The sequence below is a fragment of the Melanotaenia boesemani genome, chromosome 18, assembly GCF_017639745.1.
Source record: "Melanotaenia boesemani isolate fMelBoe1 chromosome 18, fMelBoe1.pri, whole genome shotgun sequence".
Lineage (NCBI taxonomy): Eukaryota > Metazoa > Chordata > Actinopteri > Atheriniformes > Melanotaeniidae > Melanotaenia > Melanotaenia boesemani.
Window position 1 is genome coordinate 13,399,800 of NC_055699.1, and position 14,571 is coordinate 13,414,370.

The 14,571-nt window shown below is 40.6% G+C and overlaps 1 protein-coding gene across 3 annotated transcripts; it reads right to left on the reverse strand.

The window, feature by feature from the left end:
- Positions 1-254: 254 nt before the first annotated feature.
- Positions 255-13,482, reverse strand: mybl1 (v-myb avian myeloblastosis viral oncogene homolog-like 1). Of its 3 annotated transcripts, none has more exons than XM_041968448.1 (16): positions 13,105-13,482; positions 10,175-10,274; positions 9,868-9,939; positions 9,574-9,666; positions 8,622-8,842; positions 8,334-8,532; positions 8,171-8,245; positions 7,785-7,895; positions 6,844-7,089; positions 6,389-6,757; positions 6,119-6,258; positions 5,910-6,024; positions 5,694-5,810; positions 5,444-5,548; positions 2,103-2,297; positions 255-1,855 (listed from the first exon to the last, which is right to left on the reverse strand). In XM_041968448.1, exons 1-16 carry the CDS (start codon positions 13,125-13,127, stop codon positions 1,730-1,732), a joined length of 2,307 nt encoding a protein of 768 aa, XP_041824382.1. In that variant the 5' UTR covers positions 13,128-13,482; the 3' UTR covers positions 255-1,729. The 3 variants fall into 3 exon arrangements, with proteins under 3 accessions (XP_041824382.1, XP_041824381.1, XP_041824383.1); XM_041968447.1 differs by having other exon boundaries at positions 6,389-6,775; XM_041968449.1 differs by lacking the exon at positions 7,785-7,895 and having other exon boundaries at positions 6,389-6,775.
- Between the last annotated feature and the right edge of the window lie 1,089 nt (positions 13,483-14,571).

A 14,571-nucleotide genomic window follows, 5' to 3' on the forward strand; every position in this document is an offset into this window, starting at 1 on the left:
AGCGAAGGAGAAAGTTGTCTCAGGAGGTCAGAAAGAAAATCATAGCCAAGCATGTTAAAGATAAAGGCTATAAGCCTCCAAGCAGCTTTGTGTTCCTATGACTGCAGTTGCACATAATATTTAGACGTTTAAGGTCCACAGGACTGTAGCCAACCTGCCTGGTCGTGGCCAGAGCCCAGAACAACCTCCAAAGACATTAAAGATGAACTTCAAGGTCAAGGTACATCAGTGTCAGATCGCACTATTTGTTGCTGCTTGAGCCAAAGTGGACTTCATGGGAAACAACAAAGGAGGAAACTACTGTTGACAGCAAATAAAAAAAAAGCCAGACAGGAATTTGCCACAGTGCATAATGACAAGGCACACAGCTTCTGGGAGAATGTCCTTAGGATAGATGAGACTAAACTAGAGCTTTTTGGCAAGGCCAATCATCTCTATATTCACAGACGCAACAATGAAGCACACAAAAAACAAAGAGGACTCTCCCTACTGGGACACATAGAGAAGGCTCGATTATGTCCTGGGGCTACTTCGCTGCATCTGGGACAGGGTGTCTTAAATCTGTGCAGGGTACAATGAAATCTCAAGACTATTAGGACATTCTGGAGCAAAATAGCTGCCTAGTGTCAGAAAGCTTGGAAAGCTGCAGGTCATGGGTCTTCCAACAGGGCAATGAAACAAAACACACAGCTAAACACACCCAAGAATGGCTAAGATCAAAACATGGGACTATTCTGAAGTGGCCTTCTATGAGCCCTGCTCTAAATCCTACTGGACATCTGTATAAGGAGCTGAAACAAGTCATCTGGAGAAGGCACCCTTAAACCTGAGACAACTGGAGCAGAACAAGGAGTGGGCCAAAATACCCGTTGAAAGAAGTCTTATTGATAGTTAAAGAAATTGTTTGCTTGCAGTGATTGCCTTAAATGTTTGTGCAACAGAAAGAGTGGCGTAATTTATTCCCCAGCCTGTTTAAATAGCCGTTTTGTTCTTCTTCTTATTCTGATGAACAACAATTCAAAAGCAATGTCTAATTTTCACTGGTTAATTCTCAGTACATTTTATTTAGTTATTTCAGTAACTATTGTGGGTTTTCTTTCATTAACAGAGGTGTGTCAGCTATTTTTGTCCATGTCTGTATAACCAGTCATTACAAACCACATAGCTGCATTTTGATCTATCATTTAATTATTTAATAATAATAGCTAACATTCAATATTTTACTGGATGTGTTTTGTTAGAAAAAAAAAGTGTAATTTTAAAAAACACAGGTGTTACAAATGCAGCATGTGTGATTTTTATCTGACAACAGCAATGGGGCAGTTTAGTTAAAAAAGCTGCAGGAGATACAAAATTAGTAGCATCTTTTATGCCATTTAAACAATATATATTAACAATATAACACTGCAGAAGTACTCTCTGCAAGTGACACACACTCTATATGTACAACTGCTGTGCGTGCAGATTGATTGTAGTGACTGGTTAAAAAAACATCTGCTCATATAGCCATAGTGTATGGTCAAAATAAATCACAGGCTAAATAGAGACATCTCTGAGCAAGCGAACTAGAAATGTGTTGAAACCAAAACCAGCAGCCATGCCTCTGCGTGGACGTCCTTGGCACTGGATTTGTGCTTTAAAAGGTTCACTGGATTGTCTCTGACAGGACTCAGTGGAGCTTTAAGTTGTTGGACAGATGTAGTGCAGCTTACGTCTCGGGGGGACGGCTTTAAAGCACGAGGGTCCTTGAGGTAGGGCCAGATGATGGGTAGGGGTTCAGGTACTGACGAGCTTGTTCTGTCATGATCAGCTGGTCCTCAGTCTTTCCATAAACCACTGCTTCCCACTCACTCACCTGCAGAGAAGGTGATCAGCACATGCTCAAGCAGCCCATTCTTGGATAAAACCAGACTCCATCTAACTCAGATTTTATCTGCTCTTTGCTTTAGTCTATGTGCTAAATTTACATTTAATTATGAACTTGATCGTCTATACTAGTTATAATTGTCATACTTTCCCCTTTTTCAAATTGTAAATGAACCTTAGAACACAAGAGAAGACAATAAAGATGCTTCCTGCAGGTTTAGTTTGATTTAACATACCTGTGAAGTGTGAAGTTTTGGTACTTTGTGGGAAGAATGAATCTTCTTCATATGGGGGCTTGGAAAGCACTGTGGATGAGTCTTGACCCCTAATGAGGACTCCTCTTTCTCAGAAGTCAGAGGGTGGCTACTTTCATCTTGGTCAGAGTTCGGAGTGACCAGTGCAGAGCTTGTCAGGAGACTCTCTTCTGACACCTTCAAATGACATTAAATGAAGAATGTAGCTTACTATAAAGTGTTGGATTCATTTTAAAAGCAAAAGGAAATGTTTCATATATATTATTCAGGACAGTATTAAGAAGCTATAGAACTTTCAGGGTAGATGCAAACCTGTTTCACAACACATCAGATGTTAAAACTAATACATAATTGTTTTATTTATAACTGCTTTTTTCTACTTAGTGTTACTACATCCACCACCATGAATGAATGAATGAATGAAAATGAATGAAAAATACTTTATTAATCCCAAAGGGAAATTCAATATTGTAGTAGTAGTAATTTTTTAGTAAAACAATCACATTAATTAATTAAGGGCTTTGTTCTTCAGCCTGATAGCTGCTGGAAGGAAGGATCTTCTGTATCTCTCTGTCTTGCATCGGACTTGAACAAGCCTCCCACTGAACACACTCTGTTGTTTCGTCACGGCGTTGTGTAGAGGGTGTGAAGGATCTTCCATTATCTTCGTCAGCTTGTACAGAATTCTTTTTTTGATGATCAACTCCAGCGGCTCCAGAGTTACTCCAAGCACAGAACCGGCTTTCTTGATCAGTTTGTTAATTCTTTTCAAGTCTCTGGTTCTGATGCCGCTGCCCCAGCAGATTGCTGCAAAGCTGATTGCACTTTCAACAACAGACCTGTAGAACATTTGCAACATTTTGGTGCAGACGTTAAAAGATCTCAGCTTCCTTAAGAAGTAGAGTCTGCTCTGACCTTTCTTGTAAATGTACTCAGTGTTGCTTTTCCACTCAAGTCTGTTGTCCAGCTGAACTCCAAGGTACTTGTATTCCTCCACCACCTCCACCTCCTCTCCCATGATGGAAACACTTCTATGTGTGTTCTTGTTCCTCCTGAAGTCAACAATCATCTCCTTTGTTTTCTTGGTATTCAAGATGAGATGATTGTCACCGCACCATTTCACAAACTGACCGACCAGTTCTCTGTACTCTGCTTCTTGTCCATCACTGATACACCCAACAACTGCTGAGTCATCAGAGTATTTCTGCAGATGACAGAACTCAGAGTTGTACTGGAAGTCTGAGGTGTACAGCGTGAATAGAAATGGTGAAAGTACAGTCCCTTGTGGTGTTCCAGTGCAGCTGACCACCATCTCAGACACACAACCTTTCAGTCTCACAAACTGTGGTCTGTTTGTGAGGTAGTCGTAAATCCAGGTGGTTGTGGAGGGATCCACCTGGAATTTCTGCAGCTTCTCACACAGCAGAGCAGGCTGAATCGTATTAAAAGCACTTGAGAAATCAAAGAACATGACCCTCAAAGTGCTGCCTGACTGGTCCAGATGAGAGTGGGCTCTCTGAAGCAGGTATATGATGGCATCTTCAACCCCAAGCCCATTACGGTATGCAAACTGTAGTGGGTCCTGAAAGGTCTTCACCTGCTTGCTGAGGTGAGCCAGTAAGAGTCTCTCCAGGACTTTCATGACGTGAGATGTCAGGGCGACTGGTCTGTAGTCTTTTGGTTCAGCTGGTTGTGGTTTTTTAGGCACTGGAACAAGGCAGGATGTTTTCCACAGCACCGGGATTCTTCTCTGGCTCAGGCTGGTGTTGAACAGGTGCTGGAGAATCGGACATAGCTGTTTTGAGCAGGTCTTGAGAACTCTGGGACTGACACCATCTGGACCTGCAGCCTTGTTCTGGTTCAGTTTCACCAGTTGTTGCATGACTTGGTTACAGGAGACAGACAGAGTATTGTAATATTGTATTGTAATACGCGTTTACAATGGATGGGTTTCATCCATCCATGGGAGGGGGTATTTTCATCACTGTGTTGCATCAACTCCTCGGCGTTCGACCATGTCCACCGGGGTAACTCCTGTGGGGGTGCTCCAGGAGTATGGAGTGCCAGACCCCCTTGTACGAGCTGTCCGGTCCTTGTACAACCAGTGCCGGAGCTTTGTCCACAATGCTGGGAGTAAGTTGGATTTGTTTCCAGTGATGGTTGGACTCTACCAAGGCTGCTCTTTGTCTCCTATTCTGCTTATAACTTTTATGGACAGAATTTTAGGTGCAGCCGAGGTTTTGAGGGGATCTGGTTTGGTGGCCTCAGGATTGGGTCTCTGTTTTTCGCAGATGATGTGGTTCTGTTGGCTTCATCGGGCTGTGATCTTCAGCTCTCGCTGGAGAGATTCACAGCCGAGTGTTAAGCGGCCAAATTCAAGATCATGGTCAGCTCAGCCGGAAAAGAATGGAGTGTTTTTCCAGGTCGGGAATAAGGTCCTGCCCCAAGTGGAGGAGTTCAAGTATCTCAGGGTCTTGTTAATGAATGAGGGAAGGATAGAGAGGGTGGTCGACAGGCGGATCTGTGCGGCATCTGCAGTGATGCAGACTCTGAATCAGTCTGTGGTGGTGAGCCAAAAGGCAAAATTCTTAATTTACCAGTTTATCTACATTCCTACTCTCACCTATGGCCACAAGCTCTGGATAGTGACCAAAAGAATGAGTTCGCAAATTCAAGCGGCCGAAATGAGTTTCCTTGGCAGGGTGGCCGGGCTCTCCCTTGAGACGAGTTGGGTTCCGGGAGGGGCTCAGAGTAGAGTCACTGCTCTTCCGTATCATGAGAAGCTGGCCTGGGAACGCCTCGGTATCCACTTGGATGACCTGGCAAATGTTGCCAGGGAGAGGGAAGTCTGGACTTCATTATTTAGGCAGTTGCCCCTGCGACCCAACCCCGAACAAGCAGTAGAAAATGGATGGATGGATGGAAATCCCCAAATCATTAGCAATTCTAATTTTGATCATTATTCTTATGGTTCATATGGTTGAACTATCCGTCCATGAGGTAGGTTTGACTTCTGAAAGTTTCTCAAATGTAAACAACTAAAAAAATTAACAGACTTTTTTAAAGCCTTTGATTACTTTGTCCCAACTTTAATTTAAAAAGATGATATTTTAAAAAAAATTGTATTAAATTTCTTAGTTACTACTGTATTCAGTTTAATGTGGCAGCATAGACATTTTAAACACGTATGCATGATCAAACAGTTCTTTTCCAGGTACAAGCAATTCCCAGTACTGTCAGTCACTGTGCAGCTTTTTGAGACAAGTTATTTTTTGGACCAAGTTACATGATGCAAAGCTGTGATTTGACGCATTGTGATTTACCTGTGCATTGTTGAGCTGCTCATGGAAGAGTTGGACATCAATGTTGTCTTTATCCCAAAGGTCTAGCACAAGAGATTTGCGCACTTTTCTAGCTGGGCCATCCAACTAAAATAAAACATGTTCAAAATTTCTTATCCATGTTAGATCAGCACAATTCTGTGTCTTTTAAAATAACTTGAAATGTTAGCCAAAAATCTTAAGTTTGTGCAGACAGCATAGAAGATCTGATTAGGTTTGGAGTTATACATACATTATGTTTCCATGCTCTGTGTTGTGGATGAAAATCAGTTTTGTTGAAGATGTCTGTTCCAGTCTCTTGCTTCAGAACCTCTCGAATGTCCTCTTCTAGAAATGCCAAGGGCTGCGGCTGCAAAACACAGCAAGATTAGTATAAATGTGAGCACAAACAGCCATAAAGTCAATTGCTCACATGAAAGAAGAAGAAAAGAAGAAAGGAACGCTCTACCTCCATTTTCAGTGGACCATGCATTTTCTCCTGGGCAGCCAAAGCATTTTTGAAGGGAGTTGGTGTTCTTGGAGTTGGGATTGCAACATTCTTATGGAATTTAGGGGTCCTGGAGCTGGACAATCGATAATATCATTGAACTAATTTTCTCCAAACAATGACATTTTCTAGCTAACTTTTTACTATCTTTTTTTTTTTTTATTATTTACCCATCGTTCTCTTTCTGGTGCTTAGGTGTGGTTTCTTTGTGGAGGGGCGTGTTGAGGAGGCACCTTTGACCACACAGAGGAGTTGAGGTGAGGGTGGGATCATCTAGATTCAGGTGCTCTGCTCCAGATACATTGCCGAACTAGGAAGACAGACATTTTAAATTAGCTATATAGCCAATGTAACATTAGCACACCAGTTGTAAAATGGCATAGTAATCCCAGATACAGATTACAGTGTGTTAAAAAGAGAAAAAAAAAGGTTTCATTTACTCGGGATGGGGTAAATGGCTGTGACTTTTTGGGCGTTTTCTTGGGCGAGTTTGAGATATTCTCCAAGAAGGAAGAGCAGGTCCTATCAGACAAAGGTTCCCCCCGATCTCTTCTTTTCCTCATCCCTGTGGGTGTTTGGGTAGGTTTGGGTGAACTTAGGGATGTCAAGGTGGTAACACTTCCCATACCATATGGATCACATGTCCTTTCATGGGTTGAGATGGCAGTGGGAGTGTTGACTGTGTAGCTCAATGGGTTGTAAACTGTCCTCTCTTGAAGGAGAGTGGTGTAGCCTGCCTGGTTGTGCCTGGGCGGTGTTGCTGTCTCTGACATATCAAAACTGGTAACATCGCTCCATGCATCAGGATCCTGCAGAGCAAAAGACATCTACGGTAGACCTTTAATAAATTCATATGTGTGTGATAAATTCATACTGATTTGCTTATGTTTCTCACTCCGTCAATGAGCTCCATGGTCTCTGCAAAATCTGGGATGGCCTGCAGGTTGGAAAGCACAGTGCTGGCTTCAACAGCCATGAACTTGCTTGGAGAGACAGGAATCTGTGCTGGGGGCCCTGCAGGTATCTCAGAACCCCTCCAGGGTCCTCTTTCTGCTTGCTCCTCCAGGCTGCTGTTACTTGTAGTTAATGTATCATCTGACACACTGACACTATCTGACCAGGCTGGGTATGGCTTCATACTCTGAGAAGATAGAGAAAGCACACTCGTATTAAATGGTGTCTAATTTCTTGCTGTGAGTCTGGTAGATCATTTGCATTATCTTTATTATCTGTGGCTAATTTGTAAATGGTCCTATGGGAAGTCAAGCATAAAAATAAATTAATGCAGTGAATTAGGTGTGAAAAGAATATCAGTGGGGACAGAATGATGACAGAGACAGAATGCAGAGTCAAAACCACTGAATGTGAGCTGTATGATGTGGGAATGAAGACGGGGGAAGATGAGGCTGCAGCTTCACGTTTGAAACCACATTATCTGTAAGAGGTGGGATGACTACCAAGCACAGCTTGAGGCCAGACTGAGTAAGTAGTGAGATGGGAAAAATAGTTACTATAGCAACACTGGAGCAAATCAGGCTACAGGTATGCAACCATGTGCAGCTATTCATGTGTTCATGTACATACACTGCAAAAAGTCCATTATGGAAAGTCATATTTTCCATCTTTTCACCAAGGTAATTAGATTTATTTATTTATTTTCCAACCAGAGATAAGGCAACAGAAAATAAAAAGTTTAATTTAACTCATTTCTCACTTTGATTTGATTGTAACTGATCTTAAATTAAAATTAGCAGCTTTTTACAGTGTATGTAAGCTACAACTCACACAGGCTATGCTGGCTAATTACGCTAACACACATTCGGCGTGTGTTCTTACACATGACCCTCTGTACTGCGCTTGTCGTTGGACTTCACTCTCTGCTGACATAAGCAGCAGCTCAAGCTCCTTAATTCTTTGCTCTCTGTCAGGATCATCCAGGCAGGATGGCTGGAATAAACAAACGTCAGGGAGGAGAAGTCGGGAGGAAAAAAAAAGGAAAGGAAAGAGTTTAGAGAGTTAAGAAATCAGCAAAAGGGGACAAAACAACAACAACTTTACACATAATTATTACTTAGTGTTAGGTGAAAATAACAGGACATTCACATAGTTGATTTGCTTGATTTGTTAGCAATCACACACATAAATGCAGAAAGTTCAGGAAATAAAGAATGTGAAAGGTTTTCTGAACTAGCATGCATAGAAATACACTGACAAAGACTCACTGATAAGAAGCCTGAACTTTCAGGAAGACTGTCCATCATGTGTACACTGTTAGGATCGTACGGATAAGCAGCCATCTACAAGGCAGAGCATCCCAAAAGTAAAAAAAGAGAGATTCACAATTTGAATTCACAATATAGTATGAAGCAAAGACTGAAAATGGACCTGGTTTGGTCCTGTTACAGGGAGAGGACTGCGGTCACAGTGCTGTGGCTTTGTTGGAGTAGGGGGACAAGCTTTGCTGTGACGTCTCTTCACACTAGTGGAGGAAGTGAAAGTCTTGCAGCTGTCTTGCAGGTAACCCTCGTGCTCCACCTTTCTTCTCATGGTGGAATTCCAGTGATTCTTGATAGAGTTGTCTGTCCTGTTGGGGGAGAAATGGATCATTTCAAACATACTGCTGGTATCATCTTTAAAAAGAAAAAAAAATATATATGTGTGACATCACATTACCGCCCGGGGAGAAGCTTAGAGATCTCTGCCCAGCGGTTGCCGAGGCGTTTGTGCGCTTCATAGATGATTCTATCTTCCTCCTGAGTCCATGAAGACTTCTTCACCTCTGGGTTCAGGTGGTTGTGCCAACGTTCACGGCACTGCTTCCCGATTCTTCCCTGGAGGTGTTTTGCGATCACTGACCAACGTTTGGGACCATACTTGTGTACCAGGTCGATCACCTGTACAAACACCAATATGGGGGTATCTGAAGTTGTTTAACTTTTTTTTATTTAAATTATTACAAAATACTAATCCATGCACTGCTGCAAGAATATAATAAATTCCCTTAAACTACTTTCATGAGAATTCATTAACTCAAAAGGAGCAACAGTGTTCATTAAACCTTGAGTGTGGCAGCAGCAGAGCTTTGGTGACTTTTTCTGTCAAGGCTGAAAAATGCTGTGATGTCATTGCTGGCAGGTCAAGCTGCTATTGATAACTTTGTGTTTCTGAAATAATAAAATACTTGAAGGAATGAGACATCTTTCTGGACATTTCAGCAACAGTGATCCATTTAAGGAAAGCAACACTCCTTTGAGCTAAGAAATGCCTTATAGTTTCACTCTGACTAAAACAGGACTGGGCACTTAAATATTGGCTTGGAAAGTCTATTTTTATTAGGTCTGACATAGTGGAGCATTTACTTCACAGCCACAAAAATAGTAGAAAAAACTTAGAAAAAAAATAAAAAAAACAAACCTTGGTGGGAAGAAAGATTGGCCATGTGCAGAGCTATGTTAGTGTTAAAGCTGCAATGCATACTGTGGCATCTGTGTTTGTATTACATTTTTTTTCCACACAGAATGAGCTACTGTCTACTCTCCCAACAGCTTCTCTTTTTCTTCCCTATCACTTTCCCTTTTAGTCACCCCTCTTTCTGTCCAGAACAGAAACGCCCAGCTCCCCTTACCTTCTGATCCTCCTCTTTTGTCCATGGTCCTTTGACTAGCTCTGGATTGAGCACCTTCTGCCAGCGGTGCTGACACTGACCATCTGTCCTCCCCTGTGGCAGAGACACACAAAGTGCAACACCTCATTACACTACACCACCAGCTGTATTGACTCCTGACAGTTTTGAATGAGTGTAACCTTCCAGTTGTAGCAGTTATGACTGGAGATCATCCAATGTGGCATGAGTTAGATTAGTTTCCTAATTAGAAAAAAAACTATTGTTTTTTTTACTGAAATGTACACAGATACTTACAGGGAAAAAGTTAGCAATTAATTTCCAGGATTCAGTTCCATGCTGCTCAACAAGCTTTTTCAGCTTTTCATCCTTAAGAAAATGAGGTGATGTGGAAAAAGAAGAAAAAGAAGTAGAAAATTAAAACGTTTCAATTATACATATAAACAAAAGCTTTGGTTATTAAAATTCCTCTAAGTTATGTGAATCACAAGCATTTAAAAAGAATACAGCTAATGTGCAGTCCAATTATTTAAGTTCAATTTCTCAAGTAGTTTACAAATACAAATAAATGTCTGGATCTAATATTCATCTTCAAAAAACCTACCTCATCTCGTGACCATTTTACTTTGCACAGTGTCTTTTTATCTTTGCCCTTCTCTTTACTCTCTGGATCTGTGGAGTGCAGCTCTTCATCCTCATCAGTACTGAAAGTACAGAAGAAAAAAACGCAAAAAGTAAATAAGAAGAGGGACATATTCACAGTAAAAGTATTGATAGATACCTTTATTTTTCTTTTCCTACAATACAAAAAGTGTACCCTACTTAAAGGTCCCATATTATGCAAAATTCACTTTTTAATGGTTTTGGAACAGTCATACTGGTCCCCCCGCATGTGTAGGAGACCCGTAAGTGTGAAACTCTTTCAGGCGCTCTCTCTCCCCCCTGCTCCACCTCTAGGGAAGTAAGCGCTGAAATGAGCTTGTTTGAAAGCGTGTACGTTATGACGTCATAAGGGACAATAACCACTCCCCACAGAGCGATGGACCCGTCTACCGGCTCTCAAAGCCCGCCCTCTAAAAATCACCTAGCGCCCAGTGTTTTTCCCTCTTCGGCAACCCTCGTTAGCGGACATGGCTAAGCGACAGAAGCACTGTTCTGTTTGTGGCTGCATAAATGAACACGAAAACGTTTTTTTACTTCCATCCACTGAACCCACGAGGACTGAGTGGATTAATTTTATTTTTGGAGGAAATGTACCCGGAAAACTTCCAAAGGTTTTGCATGTCTGTGGCCAGCATTTCAAAGAGGACTGTTTCCACAACATGGGGGCATGGAAAGCAGGCTTCGCCAACCATTTGAAGCTGAAGCCAGGTTCAATACCAACTGTCCGTGACACAGCTGGAGAGGTAAGAGCTGGCAGTTATTTTATCGTTTCGGCCTTATTAGTCTGATAGCTTGAAAATATATTAACCTGTCAATCACCTCATGACGGGCGATGCGATGGGCGGAGCCAACAGCTGAGCTGCTCCACCAGGGTTCCGCCCACCATAAACGGCACATTTCTGAAGCTGCTAAAAAGAGGGAGGTGAAGAGAAGCCGCTGCACTCAAACTGAGGGTCGATTTGTCCATACCATGGCGGAAATATTTCATTTAGATATTAATGAATGGTCTCAGATTGGGAATAAAGTGTATAATATGGGACCTTTAATATCAACACTGTATTTTATACATAAATGCAAAGTTCTGTGCTTGGAAATAATTACTGACTTTAAGAAAATACTAGTAGTAAAGTGGAACAAGGCTTACTTTTAGCTGTAACTTCAGCTGAAAGAAGTATAATCTCTGCTAACTGCATTAGCTGCTGGTAAACTGATCTCACTAGCTTGTATGGATGAAAGACTGAAGGAAACATCAGAAATACTGCAGATATCAAGTTTACTGGATGCTGTTGACTAATCCGCTGGTGCTTCACTAAAACAAGCAGGGCAAGACAATAAAGGAAAGACAGAAACAGCACTTACAAGCTGCTGTCACTTGTTTAATTAAAACTTAAAGTTTTAGAGATAATGGTCAAGGTAAACTGAGATACAAATATAGTATAAAACAGCACTGACTCTCAACATCATAGCAATATTACACTGAGACTTCAGAAGGTATTGTTTTAAATGAAATGCTCAGTAAACAAGAAGAATAAATGGACAAAACAGGAGAGGCGTGTATCGATATGACTAAAAAAACATACACTAACTGGTTTTGCACAGGCAAGTTTAAAAAATGTATACAATACAGTAGCCAAGACTATGCAAAATAAAATCACCGATTTAACAAAAGGTTGGTAGGATTTGCTGTATTCTTTGTTTGCATAAAAATATGCTGCACTGCAACATTGTCTTTGGGTAGTGGATCAGACTTCAATAAAGGGAAACCCAACTGAAGTCCCAAGCTGTTCCCAAAAGCTGTTACATACTGTAGACCTCAGCTAAAGTGTGGTTTTTATTCACTCACTTAGCGCAAAGAGAAATGTGACGAAGTGCAGACCTATGACTGAGCAGCATGGAGGGGTGTAAGATGACTTAAGGGAAAGAGCGATCCCGCATCAACAGACTCTTTCACTTGCAGAGGTGTATGACTGTGAGTGTGTGTTTGTGTGTGGGTGTGTTGATGAGGTGCAGGAGGTGGACTGGGGAGTGGTCAAGGGGATGGCAAAGCTCTAACGGTCCAGTTGTGCAATAAGTAAAAAAAAAAAAAAACTAACAACAATTACTTGTTAGATGTAACAACCAAATAAAATTTTATATCTTGACAGTGACACACACACACACACACACACACACATATATATATATATATATATATATATATTGTGAATAGTAAATTTCAGTCTTTAAAGTGTTGGCATCAAGCAAATGACTTGGTACTGACTAATCGGATTTATAATAATAATATTTAACTAAATATACTTTCAAATATTATAATCTGATAATAGTAAAGCTGTTTCTGAATCCAGAGTCTATGTATTTCAGATGTTGTTTTATTTTCTGAGGTACTTTTTGACTCATGGCTTCTGACATTCTTCTGAAGTTTTTGGGAACTTCTAGGTATTTTCCACTGGCTTCTCTTTTTTTCCGACAGGAAAGCAGAATCAAGGAGCCTATGATGCAATAAACACAAAATACCTTATACCATGCCATTGCTATGTATATGCTATACGTCTTGACCTTAACATATCACACAATTTGTCCTTACTTCCATATAACTGGGTTATTAGTCAGCAATTATAATTGTTCCTCAATTATTAATGTGTTCTTCTCAAACCACCATTCTAATGTATACGTCCTCGTTATAGTATAAATGTGCAGGTGCACATGTACTCTGTGACAACGCATCAAGTTAACACCCTTCCCGTACAAAGAATATGAATACAGAACTCATCTCAGGTCATTGTTTTGTAGTTGCACAAAAGCACGTATAAACAGATGGCACGCATCACATATTGACACGGGACTCGATTGTTGTCATTACAAGGATCCTACCTGCGTGATTTCACCTTGTCCATATCAGCCGGTGAGATGATTGCCCGCTGTCAAAGACGAACCTATGTTTGTCAATTCTCTAAAATGGGACATTAACAGATGTCTATCCATAGAAATCGTTTCTTGTCATCACCGGTTTCTTCTGAGAGGCGATAGCATCCAGCTGGTAGTGTTCGGCTAGCCAGCAAGCTAACTTAGCGCATACTCCCAACATTACACTTTCAGTGTAAAAGCGCTATTTACTACCAATAACATTTTTAAAAATGCATGCGTGTGTCCTCTTCAGATAAGTGTTTCTTATAATGGAGAGCTGCAATTACAAAAGTCTATATTACGAAGTACTAACACACTACTTCAGGTATTCGCCTTCAGGCTGTTTCTAACATAATCTTTCCTCTCTGTACTTCTGTATGGCATTATTATTTTTTGTCCATCCCGCCGATTCTCGCGCCCAGCCCTCTGCACAGGCGGCCTCGCTTTTGATTGGTTAGAAAGGGGGGCTGTGTGAAAAAATGAATCAATACTCAAATCTGATAGGTGCAAGTTGAGGCGAAGCGTGTAGCTGATTGGTTTAATTAGACACAAGCTTTTCTATCATTGGTTGAGAACTGATAAAGGCGGGTCTTAAATTGGACAACTATACTGTCACCCTCTGCAGTAGAATGGCTCCTTTCATTAAGACCGTGATGGGTCAAAGTGGGGTGCTGGGACGATCGTCCAAGCTCACTGACAGTATAAGAGTATGTCGTATTTTGTCCGTGAAATATAGCTATACACATAATTATTCAAGTTATAGCTTTGATAAACATTTCATATTCCAAACAAAATAGAGCAGTTATGTATTGGAGTGCTGTAGTAAGGTTTAACTTCATATAGGGTGATGTATTTGTCTTAATGATATGACACATGATATTTGTGATATAAGATATTGAGTATGATGTTCCTCAACATACAAAACTGTTACAGCATCAATAAAACATGGAGAATTCCGTTAGCTTTGATGGAAAATCAGTTCCGTATTCTATGTTTTGCTGCCATCTTGTGGACAATATCGGGCACCTTGGCAATGGCTGATGGTTTCAAGCACATGCATGTTTCACATATCAACATTTCTATAGATTGTGTCATGTCATATGTAACAATTGGTAGCTCTTATTTAATTGGCTGAAGATGGGTTTTAGTGCAGTGCGTTTGTTTAGATTTTAATATAAAATGTGAAACGAAAGACTTATTGTACAAAGAAGCGCTAAAATAATTTGTTTTAATTTATTCATTCATTTACTGAAGTCCAGACTTTTGCATGATCAATTAAATAATTAATAGTTAATATATATCGAATTAATCAAACTTTGGACTTGCATATAATGCATTCATACTTTCCTTCTCCTTCTTCTTTTTTAATTAATTTTTATTTATTTAATTTGTATTATTTCTTTTTTGTTTTCTTTTCTTTTTGTTCTTTGAAAA

What these genes read in the sequence shown, in the direction of transcription:
- mybl1 (XM_041968447.1), bottom strand. Translation starts at nt 13,127, where the DNA reads ATGGACAAGGTGAAATCACGCAG. An exon ending in CACCAGAAAGAGAACGATGG is followed by an intron (nt 6,025 to 6,118) that starts GTAAATAATAAA and finishes TCGATTGTCCAG; the next exon opens with CTCCAGGACCCCTAAATTCC. An exon ending in ACAGAGCATGGAAACATAAT is followed by an intron (nt 5,549 to 5,693) that starts GTATGTATAACT and finishes GTTTTATTTTAG; the next exon opens with TTGGATGGCCCAGCTAGAAA.